General features: G+C 44.9%; 1 protein-coding gene across 1 annotated transcript; it reads right to left on the minus strand.

The window, feature by feature from the left end:
• Positions 1-1,967: 1,967 nt before the first annotated feature.
• On the minus strand, positions 1,968-12,674 carry SPP2 (secreted phosphoprotein 2). Its single transcript, XM_030952638.1, has 7 exons — positions 12,626-12,674; positions 12,406-12,530; positions 11,139-11,261; positions 9,974-10,084; positions 8,235-8,289; positions 7,610-7,720; positions 1,968-2,098 (listed from the first exon to the last, which is right to left on the minus strand). Exons 1-6 carry the CDS (start codon positions 12,672-12,674, stop codon positions 7,620-7,622), a joined length of 564 nt encoding a protein of 187 aa, XP_030808498.1. The 3' UTR covers positions 1,968-2,098; positions 7,610-7,619.
• Between the last annotated feature and the right edge of the window lie 3,122 nt (positions 12,675-15,796).

Genomic DNA, 15,796 nt, shown 5'->3' on the forward strand with positions numbered 1-15,796 from the left:
AGGTCCTGGAGAAACAGGCCAGGAAGGTCTTCTGCTCACCTGGGCCAGAAAGACACATATAAAAAGACCTAAGCCACAATCTCTTGAGCTCAGGAGTTTCAGGAAGCTCCTAGGCTGTTCCTGCCCAATGAAGAGTCATGGTTCTACCTAAAATCAGCACGGACGGGTGAAATCAGCCCTGTTGGGAAAGAAGATGCTCAGCAAATATTTGGAAGAGAGACAGATCACGGAGGACTCTGGCACTGGGCGTTCAGAGCAAAGGAATCATGGAATGCCAGGCTGGCTTGGGTTGGAAGGGACCTTAAAGCTCATCCCATCCCACCCTCCTGCCACGGGCAGGGACACCTCCCACCATCCCAGGCTGCTCCAAGCCCCATCCAGCCTGGCCTTGAAGGTTCCCAGTCCCGCTCATCCAAGCAAAGCAAAACAGCCATGGAAGAGGAAAACATCACTCTCTCTGTCAGACCTTTGTCAGCGCTCTCTGCTCCCTGCTACCACCGTGGTCATCGAGGGCTCTGACTGCATCTTCTCAAGATTTTGAGGTGAAATTCCTACAACAGGTTACCTCGCTGCAGTCAGGAGGGGAAAATAGGTGAGAGTCAGACTGAGTGGGACAGTGGCTTTAGAGAGGAAAATAAGTTGATTTTGACTAATAAAGCCTTAAAAAAAAACCAATAAGAATCCCCCAAGATGCACAGCAACCTTCGATTTCCCAAAGAGCTGCAGGGTGGGCTCTGTGCAGAGGGTGGAGGGAAGGGGATCAGGATCGGGATCAGGATCGGGATCAGGATCAGGGTCAGGATTGGGATCGGGATCAGGATCAGGATCAGGGTCAGGGTCAGGATCAGGATCAGGGTCAGGATCAGGATCGGGATCAGGGTTGGGATCAGGATTGGGATCAGGATAGGGATCAGGGTCGAGATCAGAGTCGGGATCAGGATTGGGATCAGGATCAGGGTCAGGATCAGGATTTGGATCAGGATAGGGATCAGGGTCGGGATCAGAGTCGGGATCAGGATTGGGATCAGGGTCAGGATCAGGATTGGGATCAGGATTGGGATCAGGATCAGGATCGGGATCAGGATCGGGATCAGGATCGGGGTCAGGATTGGGATCAGGGTCGGGATCAGGATAGGGATCAGGATTGGGATCAGGGTCAGGATCAGGATCAGGGTCAGGATTGGGGTCAGGATTGGGATTTGGATCAGGATCGGGATCAGGGTCAGGATCAGGATCGGGATCAGGATCAGGATAGGGATCAGGATCGGGATCAGGATCGGCTTTGGGATCAGGATCAGGATCGGGATTGGGATCAGGGTCAGGATTGGGATCAGAGTCAGGATCGGATCGGGATCAGGATTGGGATTTGGATCAGGATCGGGATCAGGATCGGCATTGGGATCAGGATCAGGACTAGGATAGGGATCAGGATCAGGATAGGGATCAGGATCGGGGTCGGGATCAGGATCGGGATCAGGATCAGGATCGGGATCGGGATCAGGACTGCTGAGACCTTTCCCAGGTGAGGAACACATCAGAATTGTGCTCTAACCTGGCTTTCTTCCAGAGGCCATTAGTACCTGACAGTCACCCCCATTAGCAGCCCCCAGCTCTCCACATTAGCGACCAAGAGCCCATTAAAGCCAAATTCCTGGCGGGCTTCAACTCCAGCCTCTGGATTTGGAGAGAGGCTTCTCTGTCCGCAGCTGCTGCAGCCCGGAGAGACGACGGGAATTGAGTGTGGGTGTATTCGTTTGAATAATCAATAATTAGCCGGGAGCGTCACAGAAAATTACAAGCAAGCAGAAAGAAACACAGAACAAACAAATGGAATAATGAGGTTTTAATAGCATCATTATGGGACGGTGGAAATGTCCTGGACACAGTTAAATTGGAGTTCTCCCAGGGATACCTAACACATCAGAAGGGCTGTTGATGGATGAGGGTGTATTTAGCATCTCATGAGCAGAAAGGGAGTTTGGGGAAAGACTCTCACTCCACGGAAGAACAGTTTTTTCACCAAAAAGGAAAGGTCAAGCCATCAGGTTCTTTCTTCCCATGCTGGATCTTTGAATTTTGACTCTTCTCATTCTCCAATCTACTTTAAAAACAGAGAGGAAAGAGAAATGTCTGAGAATTTGTCTCAGAACCATCCTTGGGAAAAAGTGTATTCAGCTTCAACAAGTTGCTTATTAATTTGCTTCCCACCCTGTGGAATCTGCAAAAAGAAACCTGCACATGCAAAATATTTCATATGCGCACAAATGTCGTGGCAGTGGTTAATTAGGGTAAAAGGAAAAAAAGGAATAAAATTAGAAAAATTAACAACAGTGTTAGAAAAATTAACAACAGTGAAATGAGACCCATGGGACACAAATCAACACATATTGCCAAGTGTCAAAAGCAGAGATGGTCGAGGCTAGAAGCTGATGTATGGTCTGCCCTGAGATGGATCTGAATGGAGAGTACAACATTCAGAAGAAACGGGAGATGTGCTTTTCCAAGGGAACATGTGACAGCTTCCCCAGCACCCCGGAGCCCACACTGTGTCTTCAGCAAGTTGGTCACCATGGCAACCTGACATTTTTTCTGTGAGACAATTTTGTTAGTAAAATTTTAGAGACAGATTCGGGCGAGAAAGGAGAGTCCCCACGTGTGGAAGGGATTAAATATAGTGACTCTCTAAGAACAGCTTGTCCAGGAGCCACTGAATCCTGGGGATGGGGGATGCCAGGACCAGCCACTGCAATCATTGCTGGGGACCAAGGGACAACAGGAGAAACAGGAACCAGAGGGAACACGGGAAATTCCAGCTCAGTTTAAGGAGAAAGTCTTCCCCTAATAGGGTTCCTGTGTGTAGCCCAAAGAGGATGAGGGATCTCTATCCCATGGTATTCCAACCTCAGCTGCACAGCCCTGCTTTGAGAGGGCCTTCCCGACTGTGTGGTCCTTTGATGAGCTCATTTCTATAACCCAGCACTGAGCAATAGGTTGAGAGCCCTTTCTGTCCCTCCAGGGAAGGAAGTCCTGTTGGTTTTCTCCTGGAATGAGACAAAGGGGCTTGTGAAGTGTAAGGGATCATCCAAGCTCCGTGCCCTCCCTAAGCAGGAACAATTTCCTCCATGCAGCTGTGGGTCTAACCCTTCAAAACACATCGAGAAGAGGGGGGCACAAAGGGCAAGACCAAAATTGCTGCTGCTCACAGCGCCGGGAGGCTGTCACAGCAATTCCCTCTCTGCTCCAACACCTCTGCCCCATGCTCTGACCCCAGCAGCACGAGAGGTCCTGCCTGGCTCTGTTTGCCTCTGAACAGATGAAAGCACGCTGTCCCCTGCCACAGCACATCACAGCTGCCAGGTGACACCGAGGACTCGGCCACCAGGGCCAGGCTCAGTGATAGAACAGCATCCTGACATTTCCCCAAGCACCAAACTGCTCCCAAAGCCCATCTGACACGGAGCTCACACACCCTGCAACAGATCCCACCCTGCAGGGATTCTCCTTCCCTCTGCTGCTTCTTTTTCTTTTTTTTCTTTTTTTTTCTTCCTTTTTTTCATTTTTTCATTTTTTTCTTTTTTTTCTTTTGTTTTTTTCTCCCACACAAAGCAATAAGCTGCTTTATGAGGACCGTAGAAAGTGGGTGGATGGACGGGAGAGGCAAAAACAAAGACATGAGGATATAAAATCAAGCAGCTCCTTAAAGAGGGCACTGGGGATTAAAGCTCAGTTTTCCACACCCCAGGAGAGCTGTGAACCCTGCTCTGCTATTGTATTTACAGGAGGCAGATAAACAAGCACCCATTTCACTCTGAAGGTCAGGTCTTGGATTTCTTAGGTATGAGAAGAGGCCCAATGCTGCCTGATGCTCTTCCATTAAAAAAAACAAAAAACAACTCTGATATTTAAGGATGCCACTTGTGCACGTGCAGTGCTGCTAATCAGCTCCTCAGGACTGCCAGCGTCGAGCTGTGCCAGGTGACAGGGAGCAATTGTAAGGAAAATACAGAAAACTCGAGGAGGAAATCACAGCCCCTCGGCTCGACGCTGAAGGAAGCTGATTTCCTGTTAAAAACCCACCTTCCTGGTGTGATTAACGAGCAAGACACAATCAGCATTCACCATCAATTTGTATTTTGCAGAGGCAGGAACTTGCTCCTTGATTTTCCTGTTCAAGGACGCGAAGCATTGCTGGGGAGACTCCAGATATAATTCAGGGGTCTGCACAAGAAAAAGCTGCCTTAGGCAGGTGATTTTGGAAGAGCAGAGCATCAGGACCCTTTTGCTCCCTGGGGATTAAGGTGGTGGGCAAGTTTGAGCCATTTTTAGGCTCCTCTTTGCAATTCAGAGCAGCGTCCAGCAGATTCCAGCTCAGGTTGTTAACAGGTGAACAGCTCTTGTACAGCAGCCTTTTCCCCCTCCTGCCACTCCTTGTGTGCCTGAGTTATTGATGGGAAAGGCTGGCCTCAGAGCATGCCACGGGAATTTCACAATCTCCCCAGTTTGGAGATGGACGAGGAAATAAATCCAGAAAATCTGATTAGGACTTGTCACTGAAGTAAGCTCATTAATCATTGATGGGGTTTTTCACATTCAATTTCTAATTCCTGCAGGCACCAGTAGACTGGTGGGTCTGAAGACTGCAGACTTGAAAATGTTCTTTATGTAACAATGGCACTGATTTTTTTTCCCCCCCCTCCTGAATATTTAGCACATTCTAATAAATAAAAAGAGCTACAAAGCACCAGTGAGTTCATTTAGACTAGCTTCTTGCACAAAGTCAGGCACGGAATTTTCCTGAAATAATTCCTGAAGCCAAAAAGATAAGAAGGCCTAGCTCAGAAATGTAAAATCCAGCATGAAAAACTGTCAGCCACTTGCCTGAGCAATTTTTGCAGCAGTCAGTTACCCATTCTGGAGTGTAAAAGAAAAAAAAAATCACATTTCATTCCTTACCTGGACTTGTCTAGCTTTGCCTGTCAGCACCAGGTTCTTTCAGTAAGAGATGAAAGTCTTCTATTATTAAATTGCTATTTCCCCAGCCTCCCCCAAAAATCTTCTCAGCTAAGCCAAGCCAGTCGAGCCTACTGCCATTTCAAAACTCAGCACTCATTTCCCATGCCCCCACCAAGCCCTGCATGGCTGGTAATAATGCCAGCCAGGATCACACATATGCCAAAACCCAGGAAACACAGCAGGGAACAACTTTTCCTGGCCTCAGACACATAAAATCTGTTTAATTTTTGGCTTCAAATGAAACCCTCTAATTCTGGATACCAGCAAAACCAGGAAGATTCCTCTCCAGACTTTGCAACTAATAAATCAAATTGATAAAAGCAAGAGAAACAAGGGGCTTTGGGGGTAGAGTTGATATTCTCTTTAAATCTCCTGATGTATCTGCCTCTGACACGTCCAAAACCCAGGAAAATCCTTGGAAAAAACCAGCTCCATAGCTGACACTTGCATGAAATACAGCTCCATAAATGACACTTGCAACCAATTTCTAAAAGCAAGCAGAAAGTATTAAATTTCAAACTGCTCTGCGTTTCAAGAACCATAAATTTCTCCCCGCTTGCTTCACGCTCTGTTTTCAGGAAGGTTTTACATCTTGCTTTTGGTTTGGAGATTTGTTAGAAGTTAGGCCCAAGAACACAAAGCATTTCTGAGCGCTGCTGAAAGGGGGGATAGCTCTTCTCCAGAGCCAGAGAATTGAAGATACCTAGCACTGCCCAAAGGCAAAGTTAGAGATTCCTGTAAGAAGACAGGCAGTGATTAAAAAGGCCTATTGGCTCTAGTGGCTCAGGGATAAACCAAAATAGCATATGGATTTAATGAAACGATTCTTACAAACACAGCAGAGAGCCTGGGTTTTCCTTTGATATCTCGTTTCCAGGAGAGCAGGAGGCTCGTCTCCTCCAGCACATCGAGGTTTACCACGGCTATGCTTATGAGTAACATGTGTTAGCTTTCGGTGAGTCACCAATGGCGCTAAATTCCATCTAAAAGTGTCTCCGTTTCCAACGTGGCAGGCTGGAGCTGAGCTCCACACGCAGGGAGCACTCAGTTCTGGCACTGCACAGGGACACGGACCTGCTAATGATATGTACCCCAAGAAGCCTTTTTCATCACAAAGACAGAGCTTCACTAAGTAATTTCCCCCTCTCCCCCAGATACTTCAAACCTGCTTAGCACGCCAAAGAATGAGCTCATTCCTTGTTGCTAAAACTCTTTCAAACCACTTCCCTTTAGATTAAGGCCCTTAAGAGGGCAGGTAAAGCATCAGCAGCAATTAGAGCTGCTCCCACGAAGAGCCGCAGAGGCAGGTCAGCAAAGGTGATTTCTGCAGGATAGGCTCTGCCAGCTCAAATAAATCACGGCTGCCTTTCATTAGCATTCCCGTTAATTGGCTTCCAAACATCTCCTTCACGGATGGTTCTCCCACCGTGGTTCTCCCAGGTCCCTTGTTTTTGTTTGAGGAGCTGTGTGGCCCTGGGGGCACTTGATGTGGCACAAAGACAGGACCATTCCTCCATATCCCTTCTCTGGATATGCTCCAGCCCCTCACTGTCCTTGTGTGAAAAATGCCTATTTTATGATTGGCTTTTTGCAAATATTCAAATGAATATTACATGTGTTGTGTTAGAAAGTTGCACTGTATTAATTTTCTTAAGTAGTGTGTTAAATGTAGTTTTAGGTTATAACATAATGTTAAAATAGAAATTATGCTGTGTAAGGTATTTTTTTTAAGAGAGGAATGAGGTACTTGCACCCAGAGAGCAGCCACAGGACACCTGAATCTTTCAGAGAAAGAGAATTTATTGCTCCCTTATCGAGTTCTTCCCACCTTGCTCAGCCCTGAAGAGGATTCAGAGGAAGAAGCTGACACTGCCCAGACAGAATCCTGTGTTTGAATGGAATTTATGCATCATGGATGAGGTGTATAAATATGCAACAGGCTGTTGCTTTTAAGGGTTAATCCTCTGTTAACCTGGGTCCTTTTCAGGCTAATTTTGCCCAGAAAAAGGTACCCAGACCATCTGTAACTCTTTGTTTTTATTGTCTCCTATTGTTCTAATCAAAATTGTCCAAATTTTTATTACTCTAATTATATTATTATTTTTATAACCATTTATTACTATTAAACTTTTTAAATTTAAAAAACAAGTCATTGGCGTTTTTCACACTTGTCACGAGGAAAATGGGGGTAAAAAGGCCAGAAGCCTACACTAAACTCAAACTCTGAGTTTACAGAAGGATTTTTCTGCACACTTTGCACACTGCCTGTACCCCAGGACACGGGTGTATGTTGGAGGATACAGCATGGACAACTCAAAAGTGAGGCACAGCCACGAGCTCTGGAGCTCAGATCTCTTCCAAGGAGTTAAAAATCCTTCATCCTGAGCAGTCACTTCCCACCCTGCCACAAAACCTGCAGACCCAGGGTGTATAAAAGCCAGCCCTAAGTCTACCCTGACCTGAACCCCATCACCATGGGTGGTGCAAACCAGAAAGATGTAGGAGCAACAAAGTAAGGATGGCCTTTTGCAGTCCCAGTGTTCCTGGAGCTGCGTGTTCTCTGACTCTCCCAGCCCTAACCCTAAGCCACACTCACCCAGGCCAGGTTATTCCATCTTGTCAGGGTTGAAGTAGCTGGGTTTGTTCCAGTCTCCACGGCTGCTGCCTCTTCCCCTTGAAGGGAAGGCTTCAGGAGCAAAGGCATCCTCTGAAACAAAGAACATGGAGACATCTGTAAGTGTGAGATGCTTTCAGACTGGTGTGGATTGTTGCCCAGAGCAGCAGTGGCTGCCCCTGGATCCCTGCAAGTGTCCAGGGCCAGGTTGGACAGGGCTTGGAGCAGCCTGGGACAGTGGAAGGTGTCCCTGACCACAGCAGGGGGTGGAACAAGATGATCTTTCAGATTCCTTCCAACCCAAACCACTCTGTGATTCTAGAATACAAAATATTCAGCACTGCATTCTGCACTTAAGTAGTGGTTATGAGAGCACAAATCTGGCAATCCAAAAAATGGATAAACCTCAGCATGGCCTGGCTTGGCAGGACAGTGCCCTCCATGCACCCTAAGCTAGGCACCCCTCTGCAAGTGAAAAACCAGCTGGCCATGAGCAGGAGCAAACAGCTGATCTTTCACATTGCCTTCTCCATCAGACAGATGACCTGGAGATGTTCCAAGAGGAGAACACAGGTCAGGCTATTCCAGCACGGCAGAGCTGCCTTACCTTCCCTGGGAGCGCTGCCCCGCCTGTCAGGGGTCCTTATGGGCACGTGCATCATCTGGAAATTAAAGACATTTCTTTAAAACCCACACCTGGCAAGAGGTCCCACCTCTCCATCCCCTCAGGCACGAGGTGGTCACTAAAGTAATTCCAAACCTCATTCTTAATTTCGCTGATAACAAGATTACTGCTGGTGCTCCTGCAATCCAGGGGTTGCACTCCATGCACCCATCAAACTCAGGATGTTCTGTGATGCCAGCTTCAGTCAATCACAATTCCTTCTCCCATCCAAACAGCACCACAGGTGCACCAACACCACCTCAGCCAAGCTGAGATCCCCTGAGCAGAGTCACAGCTCCACAGCAAGAGCTGCAGTGCACTTGCTGCAGCCCTCTGCAGAGGGAAACACTTTACTTTTCAAGTGCAGTAATTCCCTTTGGCATTTATTCCTTATTAACATTGCAGGAAATATATTCCCCAGCAGGAATATGGCAACAGCGCTGAATTTTAAGTGATGGTTAAGGAAGACTTGGGGGAAGATGTCTGCTTGTAAAAGCAAGTGTTTGTGCTGAGTGCCCTGTTAAACAATGGTTATGTCAACCCACAGAGGACTGACTGAACATCCCAGCCTGTGTTACACATTCCAGAGCTCCACATGCAGTCTTTCTGCTCTGCAGAGCCAGGCTTCCTGGGGTGCACTCACTAGCCAGCTCTGAATGGAGATTTTGAGGAAAAAAAAAAGAATAAATGAAGAGCTAATTTGGCAATTCGAGCCAATGAAAAGTAGCAAAGAATCCTATTTGTTTACAAGGCTGCTAGAGAGGGACTTTTCACAAGGGTTTGTAGTGACTGGACAAGGAAGATTGGCCTTAAGGTGAAGGAGAGCAGGGTGAGATGGGATACTGGGGAGAAATCCATCCCTCTGAGGGTGGGCAGACCCTGGCACAGGGTGCCCAGAGCAGCTGTGGCTGCCCCTGGATCCCTGCAAGTGCCCAAGGCCCGGTTGGACAGGGCTTGGAGCAACCTGGGACAGTGGAAGGTGTCCCATGGTAGGGGGTGGAACTGGATGGGCATAAAAGTTCCTTCCAACCCAAACCATTCTGTGATTCTACAGTTCAACTTCTTAATTTAGCTCCCTGAATTTTCCAAAAATAAAAGCTCTCCATACCCTTGCTTGTTAAATTGTGTTCCCTCAAGCACAACACCCAATGTAGAGCTGTGTTCTAAGTGCAGACACACAAAGTTCAAGAGTCAGTTCATGGATAAAGTGGACACTGGCACAGTTTGGAAACAGTCAGTAGGAATTCCCAGGTTAGGTCAGCATTGAATAACACCCTTAAAGCCAAAAAAGAGCTCAAAAAGGGAACAAAGGTCTCAGCAGATCAAATGTCCTTGGGCTGTGCTGCAATGACATGCTCAGCTGGGAGCTGGGTTTGGCAACAGAGCCAGAGCCACAGGGATTTGTGTGTGTCCAAGAAGTGCCAGTCACTGTTCTCCAGGCCCAAACTCAAGGAAGGAAGTGCTGGAGGTGATAGATGTGCCAGACTGACACAGAGAGTCACATTCTCCCAGGCAAGGGAAGAGTCACCGCTGACTGCTGGATTTCAAACTACAGCCACTTTCCTGATCCAAACCTCCTCCAGCAACAGGAGCTCACACAGACACCTGGAATTCTCTTTAAAAGAGGCTAAGCAGAGTTTTCACTCCTCCAGGCAGCGAAAATGTGTTTTCCCCTTCCTCACCTCCTCGCTGCTCATGGATTCAGAGCTGAATGTGCTGCGATGGCACCGCACGGTGATATTGGCAATCAGCCCCCCGGAGACCTCCACAACGCTCCTGCAGGAAGCAGTGGGCTGTAACAGAACAAAACAGAGCCAATCTCACAGAGCAGACATCCAATACCAACCCTCAGTGGTGGCGGGAACCTGCAGAAAGATTTCAGAAACAAATTCCAAGAGAAAGAAGCCCGAGAACAATTATACAACAATTTGTTATGGCTCCTCAGCTGTGTGTTTGTTGTACAAACCTCTGAGTCTACTCGGGGCAGGAGAAAACCTCCACATCCTTTTCACAACTCAGCACAAAGAGAAGGACAGTGCAGGGCTATGCCAACAGCAGCCCCAGCTCTGGGAGTTAAACTACCCTCAAAGATGTTGTCTCTGCAACTGGACAAAAAACTGCAGCAAAACCTGCACTCAGGTTTGGAAAACACATCCTCACACTACCATATTGCCCCAAGAAGAAGAGGGGGATGGTGTCAGTTTAGGATACAGGGATAAAACACTGCAGCAGCCAACTTCTGAGTTTTTGGAGGAAAACAGCAAAGCAATAACCAACAATTCTGTGTGGTGCCATCTATACACACATGAGTTGCTTAGCTCCACAGTAACTGTGCACAGAGAAGTCCCAAGTCTGTGCACAGACTCAAAGACAATGTATTTCCACCAAAGCTGGTGATTCAAGGCTCAGAGGAGAGCAAGAGCTGTATCAAGAACCTTTTTATTTCAGGCTGAGAGTGAAAAATCCAAAAGAGATCAGCACTGTGAGCAAAGAGAGGGAATCTGCACAACATGTAAGGTAACCCTTCATGTGGTGCCCAGGTGAAAGCAAGTGAAACATCAGCTCTTAACTTAGAGAATAAGCCATTCCTTCTAGGATTTGGCCCCAAAAGCACACATACCTTCACTACACACTGCTCTCAGACAAAAATCCTCTTTTCAGCTCCCTGCCCTCCCCACTGAGCAGGCAGAAGAGTTTCCCACCACTGACCCTTCCCACCCAACGCCCACTCCATGCTGCAGGTTGTGTCAAAAGCAGCCAGCCATTCCTCACTTCTCAGCACCAGCAGCACTGCAACCCTTCCCCTGCATCCAGGGGAGGGTTCCCAGTGCCAGCAGGGGCACCTACCACGAAAGGGCCACTTTTGAAGCCACAGGTGGAGGGGTCTCTCCCCGAAGCTTTGGTGCACACGGTCTCGCGGATGCTGAAGCGCAGATCTAACCCGTAAGTATCGCTGTCCCACGTGTCCACCTGGTGAAAGCAGGGTCAACACAACACAGCCTCAGTCCTTTTTGATTATTCTTTTCCCTTTTCTCATAGTCCAATCAATGCTTTAGTGCCACCCTGATTTTTTAAGATTTTCTAAGCCTTCTGATGTTTACATTTTTGTAACGAACTTTCTCACACACTTTCTGTAAATAACTTATTGGCTTGCATTCTTTTATGGAGGAGGAGAGTTTTGATGGACTGTTGGTTTCTCCAGTGTCATTGGAGAGGTGGCACTTTCACCCTCCAATCCACTGTCACTTTTGGAAATCTAAAAATGTTGGAGTCAGAAAATAAACTTCTCCTTTTTCCTTGAGAACAGCAGCGTGTCCGCATCATGTTATTTTGTGTCTTACAGTGACACTTTAGCTCAAGATGGGAGACTTAAAAAGAAAATTAAAAAAGCAATGCCCCAAAAAAACCCTCAACAAACAACAAATTCCCACTACTTTCAAATACTTGGGGGTTTAAATCCAAATTGTATAAATCCATATGTCATCTTTACATTCATTCTTGCAGAGACTTGATACAGGCCACCTATAGGAACAGAAAGGTTCTGAGGGTGTTCAGGGGCATGGACATCATAACTTTGAATTAAGAAGTTTGAACTCCTTAACTTGGGGAGTATTCGGAATAATTCTGAGCACCACAAATTAAAACAGATAGGGGTTTCTTGCCTGCACTTAGACTCTAGCAGATTTAAACCAGAATTGGTGCATAGAGACAGATGACATAAATAAAGATCAGAGAAAGAATCCTGAATTGTGGGGGCATTTAACCAGCGAAGAGCTTCAGATGAGCTAGGCTGCTTGATGCCCAAAGCAAAGCAGTTTGCTGGAGGTATTTAAAAACATCACTTTTCAACAAAATCCTACAAGACAACCCTCAAGGACTTCTGCTCTAGGTGTGAAAAATCTGAATTCTTAAAGTGTTTCAATTACAAACTTACACACAAAAGATATCTAGGTTCCTGAAGCTGTAACTTCAGACAATGACCCAAACCCACTGTCTTTCAAGCAGCATCAGCCAACTCCAACTAAACCTGGCTTTCCGGGACTGGGTGAAAAGGAGTTTTCCATCCCAGGAAAGCACATTTCAGGTAAAGGATCTCTGTTGTCTGTGTACTTACTCCCACGACTCGGCTCCTGACAACACCATACAGGTTTCTGCTCCATGACTGGGAATTGATCCGGGCAATGGAAGCATTGAGAGCCTCCTCTGTTACAGGCAGGTCGTAGTCATACACTGGGAACCCTGAGAGGGAGGCACAGTTCCATCAGAAGTTCATTGGAGGATTATACTTTTCCCCCCAAAACCACCCTAAAAAGGAGGACAAGGCTCCAACTTACCTGAACATGAGAAAACACTCAATGTGAGGAGAAAAATTATGATCCTCATTGTGCGTCCTTCAAAATCCTCCAGTCCTTTTCCTTTCCAAGCAAGGATTCCCAGTGTATATCCCTCTGTCTTTATATAAATGCAGCCTGACCTTCCCACAGAGTCCAAGCTCTGCTCCAAACATTGCCCTTTAAACAGAATTGATCCAAGAGTAAATATTTGCTGTCAGCTTTTCTCCATTTAGCAGTAATTCTCTGATAATCGATGGCCTGCGGTGCCTTTTTCCCAGGACTGAATTCCCCTCTGGGAAGCGCTGAATTCTTGATATGTTTGTAGCCAAAGGCTACTAGAATCCAGTTATTTTGTCCTCTTTTAGCCACTGGTTTTCCATGGTATGAGTCAACTCTGTGCTTAACACTGGACCCAGGACCTTCACATCTTGGCAGCACCTGGAAGCACTTCCAAGCTGGCATTCCCTGAGGATTCCCAAGCACCGGAGGGGAATTCAGCCACGAGGAATTGCCACCATCACCCTGCAGACCAAAGCACCCATGAGAAGCTTTCTAGACACCAGGCACATGGCAGATCACTGGGACATGCAGTTTCAGCCCAAAAGTTAATGGGATTTTTGGAAAATTATGTTGGAAACTGCTGCCTTCAAGCAAACTCACCTGTTGCTGCCTGTTCACAAGGCAGAGGTGGGTGTAACCATGTCCATTCTGAAGTGAAAATGAGTGAAAATATAGGAAAATATGGGAAAAGATGAAATATTTTAATTAAGAATTGATACAAACATAAATATAAATTTAAATACATTTTTAAAATTTAAAATGTAAATTTTAATTTTTACATTTTAAAATATAAATATTTTTAAAATATACATAAACTTTATAATATATTTATAAAATAGGGAAAATTGGGAAAATATGAAAATGAAAAATGTCGGAAAATATGTGAAAATGAGTGAATATATGGGAAAATATAGGAAAATATTTGAAAATATGTGAAAATGAGTGAAAATATGTGAAAAGATAGGAAAATATGTGAAAATATGAAATATTTTCATTAAAATTGATACAAATATAAATATAAATTTAAATAAAATGTTAAATGTAAATTTTAAATTTTCAAATATAAATAATTTTTAAAATATACATAAATTTCAAAATATATTTATAAAATAGTGAAAATAGTGAAAATATTAATATGGAAAATGTGGGAAAGTATGTGAAAATACGTGAAAATGAGTGAAAATATGGGAAACTATAGGAACACATGGGAAAATATGAAATATTGTAATTAAAATTTGATAAAAATATAAATTAAATTAAAATAAATTTTAAAATATAATTTTTAAATTGTAAAATATAAATAACTTTAAAAATATATGTAAATTTTAAAATATATTTATAGAATAGTGAAAATAGTGAAAATATGAAAATATTCTTCCATATGAGTGAAATTCCTCCATTAACCTTCAAATTGCAGCAATTGAATTATGTGGCACAGGGTCATTTTAAGAAGTCCCCAAACAGAAGAACTTGCAGGAGGCTCAAATTTGATAAGAAAAAACATAAAGTTCCTCCTGCTTGTAAGCAAAAAGGAAGAGGAGTGGGCACTTTTTGCCAGCCAGCTTGGATTTCAGCATTGGGAATGGGATCAAATACACTGATTGAAACTTTTCTCAGCCAAAAGTCAGAGCCTCTCTCTACATCCATTCTCCTTGTTCCCTGCAGCTGAAGATGTTCTCTCCTAGCTCTTGGACTGTGGGAAATGGGTTTGCAGAGAGTTCTCAGGGCCTGACAGAAGGCTCACACAGTATTGCATCCATATACAAACTTTGAGATGAGAAATGGTGACTTAGAAATGCCCTGGAATAGGACAGGTATTGTTGAGAGAGAAATAGGACTAAAAACAACTTTCAAAGGATGGCCTTGTAAATAAGGCTGGATACTTTGGAGAAATAGAACTGTGAAAAATGCATTGTAGTGGGACCCACAAGGGGTAATTTTTGATGATTGGCTTTAAGGCATTTACAGCATGGTGTGGCAAAAGCTGATAGGCCAAGAAATCCTTATAATGTATTGTAAGTAGGAAATAGTTGGTTTCTGATTGTGATGGCGTGAATTATAACATCATTATAACATTACAGAATCACAGAATAATGAGGTTGGAAGAGACCTCTAAGATCTTCGAGTCCAACCTATGCCCTAAGACCTCACCTAGACTATAGCACCAAGTGCCATGTCCAGGCTTTTTTTAAACACATCCAGAGATGGTGATTCTACCACCTCCCTGGGAAGAGCATTCCAGTATTTTACTATCCTTTCCATTCTTTATTTGTCTCACCCTTCACATGAGACTGAAAATGGAACAAAAGTCTTTAAAACACCTCTCAGTTGCCCCATCTCTGGGTCAGAAAAGGGAGTTGTCTGACATTGGACACCCAGACCTGTAGCCAGGAATGTTCTGCTGTGGCTGTGGTCACGCCAGAGCACCCCAATGCAAAGGGTTTAAAGTGAGCTGGAGACTCTCAGGAACAGCCTTTTGTGCCCTGCCCAGCTTTCCTGCTGCCAGAACCAAGACTAGGTTTCCTTAGGTAAAGGGAAATTCTCCAGGTGAGCTCTTTGACCTGCTTCTGCCGTGGTTTCTCTACAATCAGTCAGAGGCAATGTCAAATAAAGTACATACTGTTATAAAGGATACAAAAATGTTGATAAATTGTAATAATTTTCATTCACCAGTGTCTGCATTTGAGCTGATCCAATGTTCTAATATTTTTATATTATTTTTCTGTGTTGCAATGTTTTCTGTGGCTCAAATGTCATTTGGAAGAAGGAGTGGTTTTGTTTTGCTATTGAAGATGGGTCATAGAGTTGACTAAAGTATTGTGATACCTGAATGCTAATCAAAGAAATGAGTTTTGATTTTTAAAATCATCCTTCTCATTTAAAGCAATATCTCAAGTCCCTTCCTTATGAAAGGTTTGGAATTAGAGACAGAGAGCTCCAAACTCAATGCACCTTTTGTCAGAAATAAGTGTTGTAACAGATGAGGGAATGTTTTCCTCTCAGTGATTTTCTTTCTCCCCACATTCCTTGCCAAAGAAGTGCCTGGGTGGCAGTAGCATTATGTGTTCTGCCTCCCATCTCAGCTCTGGGATGGATGTTTGCACTTCTTTG

This window comes from Camarhynchus parvulus, chromosome 7 (assembly GCF_901933205.1).
Source record: "Camarhynchus parvulus chromosome 7, STF_HiC, whole genome shotgun sequence".
Taxonomy (NCBI): Eukaryota; Metazoa; Chordata; class Aves; order Passeriformes; family Thraupidae; genus Camarhynchus; species Camarhynchus parvulus.